The following is a 2,479-nucleotide window of genomic DNA, read 5'->3' as shown; positions in this document are numbered from 1 at the left end:
GCTTTATTATTTTTTTTTAGAAAATTCTTGATACTTAAAACGTATGTAAAAAAGAAAAAAAAATCACTTCACTTTAAGAGAACTTTTTTTTCATTTTTGTGGAGTTAGCGAAAAACTGTACATTTCCTCTGTACACAAAATTAATAACAAAATCACTGTAATTTATCAATTTTTATTTACATATTTGCTCTAACAATGGTGTTAGTAAATGACACTTTGTGATTTTTTTTTCTTGTTAAGATATTACCATGTCATCTGCTACTGTAATGACTGATTCTGTGTAAATAAAGTACAGCATATAACAATTTTTGACGTTTTTTCATGTTGAAACGAGAGATATTTCACTACTCGCAAATTAAACCTCTCTCCTTCTATTTATTGGGCTTATCATTAGTTATTGAGATATTCTATACGAACAAATGATTCATTTATATTGTCAACACAGCTTGCTGCTTATTTTATCAGGGTGCGTTATAAAATGTGTCTTGAGATGTCCCCTTGAAAAAATATTCTGAATATTACATCACACATCTAACGTCAGTTTGTTTATCAAATATGACTATGTCTAAAGAGAACACTCTACATGTATTTATGCACGAATGACATCTATACGTTTTGGTGTGTGGGGGGGGGGGGAGGGGGGTGGCGTAAAAGGCAATTCTTGCAAATAATCCATAACATTTACATGGTTTTAGTATTAGTGTGTACTTTCATATGTACTTTAACATAACTTTTATCAGCAAATGATTTATCACAAATTTCACAGTGATGCTCCTTTTCACCAGTATGTATTTTCATATGTCTTTTGAGATTGCTATTTTGAACAAATGACTTTTCACAGATTTCACAATGATACTTTCTATCACCATTATGTATTTTCATATGTGATCTAAGGTTACTTCTGAAGGAAAATGATTTACCACATATTTCACAAGAATATTTCTTTTCACCAGTGTGTATTGTCATATGCCCATCAAGAGCATCTTTACGAGAAAATGACTTTTCACATATTCCGCATGCATGATGTTTCTCGCCAGTATGTATTTTCATATGTCTCTTTAAGTAACCTTTAAAAGAAAATGATTTATCACACATTTCACATGCATATTTTTTCTCACCAGTGTGTATACCTGTCATATGATTTTGAAGAGTACTTTTTAGTCCAAATGACTTATTACATATTTTACATGTTTGCGTTTTCTCACCAGAGTGCATTATCATATGTTTTGTGAGGCTTTGCTTCAGCGAAAACGATTTTTCACATATGTCGCACTTATAGTCTTTTTCACCAGTATGTATTGACATATGATATTTCAGATGATGACTACGAGAAAATGATTTCTCGCATATTTCACATTTAAATCTCTTCTCTTGGAGATGAACTGATTTAATATGTTTATATAGATTATATTTATAACTAAATGACTTATTACATATTTCACATGTTTGCGTTTTCTCACCATAGTGCAATAGCATATGTTCTGCGAGGATTTGCTTTCGCGGAAAAGATTTTTCACATATGTCGCACTTATAGTCTTTTTCACCAGTATGTATTGACATATGATATTTCAGATGATGACTACGAGAAAATGATTTCTCGCATATTTCGCATTTAAATCTCTTCTCTCTGTGATGAACTGTTATAATATGTGTTTTTAGATTAAATTTATAATTAAATAACTTATTACAAAGTTCACATCTATAATCCATGTTTCCAGAACAGTTTGTCATGTCAGAAGAAGTAGGTAAAGATCTATCACAATGTACCTTGAATCCTGTAAAGTAAAATTACATTTCTTAATTACACCAAATGTTTAATCTTTGACTTCAGACAGCTGTCTTAAAAAAACACCATACAATGTTCTTTTTGATTTCTAAAATACGTAGGACGTTTAAAATTGACACAGCATACTATAATGTAAACAAACAAAAATTATTATCAATGTCATTAAAAAGTAGAATTAATATGGCATATGAGTATTTCAGTTTTAATAAAAATATAAAGATTTTTCAAATAATGAATTGGTACTAATTGCTGTTTATTCAAACACGAGTATCGAATACATAAATGTCGGTGCATTCACCATCCGCATAATATAACATGTAACAAAAGTAAAATTTTAATTACCAATTTTTTTATATACATGATGATGTACATAAATAAATTATTTTTACCTAAGTGTCTGTTGTTTCCTATGCAGATAAATAGATCGAAATTTAATATAAATATTTCCTTTTTATGAACGTTTATGTCAAAACCATTGAGATAAATGTTACCTCGCACCAACAATACAACAAAGAAATAATGTTTCTTATTCTTTACATATAAATGTCGCTCACTTTTATACAAATATCAAAAAGGAATGCCATGCCGCGAAAATATTTTGGTAGATAATATCTTATTTAATTACTCTTTTCCGTTCAATATTTTTCTAAACTCTATTCATACCCGGAAGTATTCATTAACGATTTGAACAGG

The 2,479-nt window shown here is 29.3% G+C and overlaps 1 protein-coding gene across 1 annotated transcript; it reads right to left on the bottom strand.

Moving 5' to 3' along the window:
* Positions 1 to 335: 335 nt before the first annotated feature.
* On the bottom strand, positions 336 to 1,476 carry LOC132734855 (zinc finger protein 227-like). Its single transcript, XM_060721717.1, has one exon. It carries the CDS (start codon positions 1,474 to 1,476, stop codon positions 682 to 684), a length of 795 nt encoding a protein of 264 aa, XP_060577700.1. The 3' UTR covers positions 336 to 681.
* Positions 1,477 to 2,479: the final 1,003 nt, after the last annotated feature.

The sequence above is a fragment of the Ruditapes philippinarum genome, unplaced genomic scaffold (assembly GCF_026571515.1).
Source record: "Ruditapes philippinarum isolate M1 unplaced genomic scaffold, ASM2657151v2 ctg5870_1_1_1_1, whole genome shotgun sequence".
Taxonomy (NCBI): Eukaryota; Metazoa; Mollusca; class Bivalvia; order Venerida; family Veneridae; genus Ruditapes; species Ruditapes philippinarum.
The sequence above is the reverse complement of the archived record's forward strand: the minus strand, read 5'-3'. Positions and strand labels throughout refer to the sequence as shown.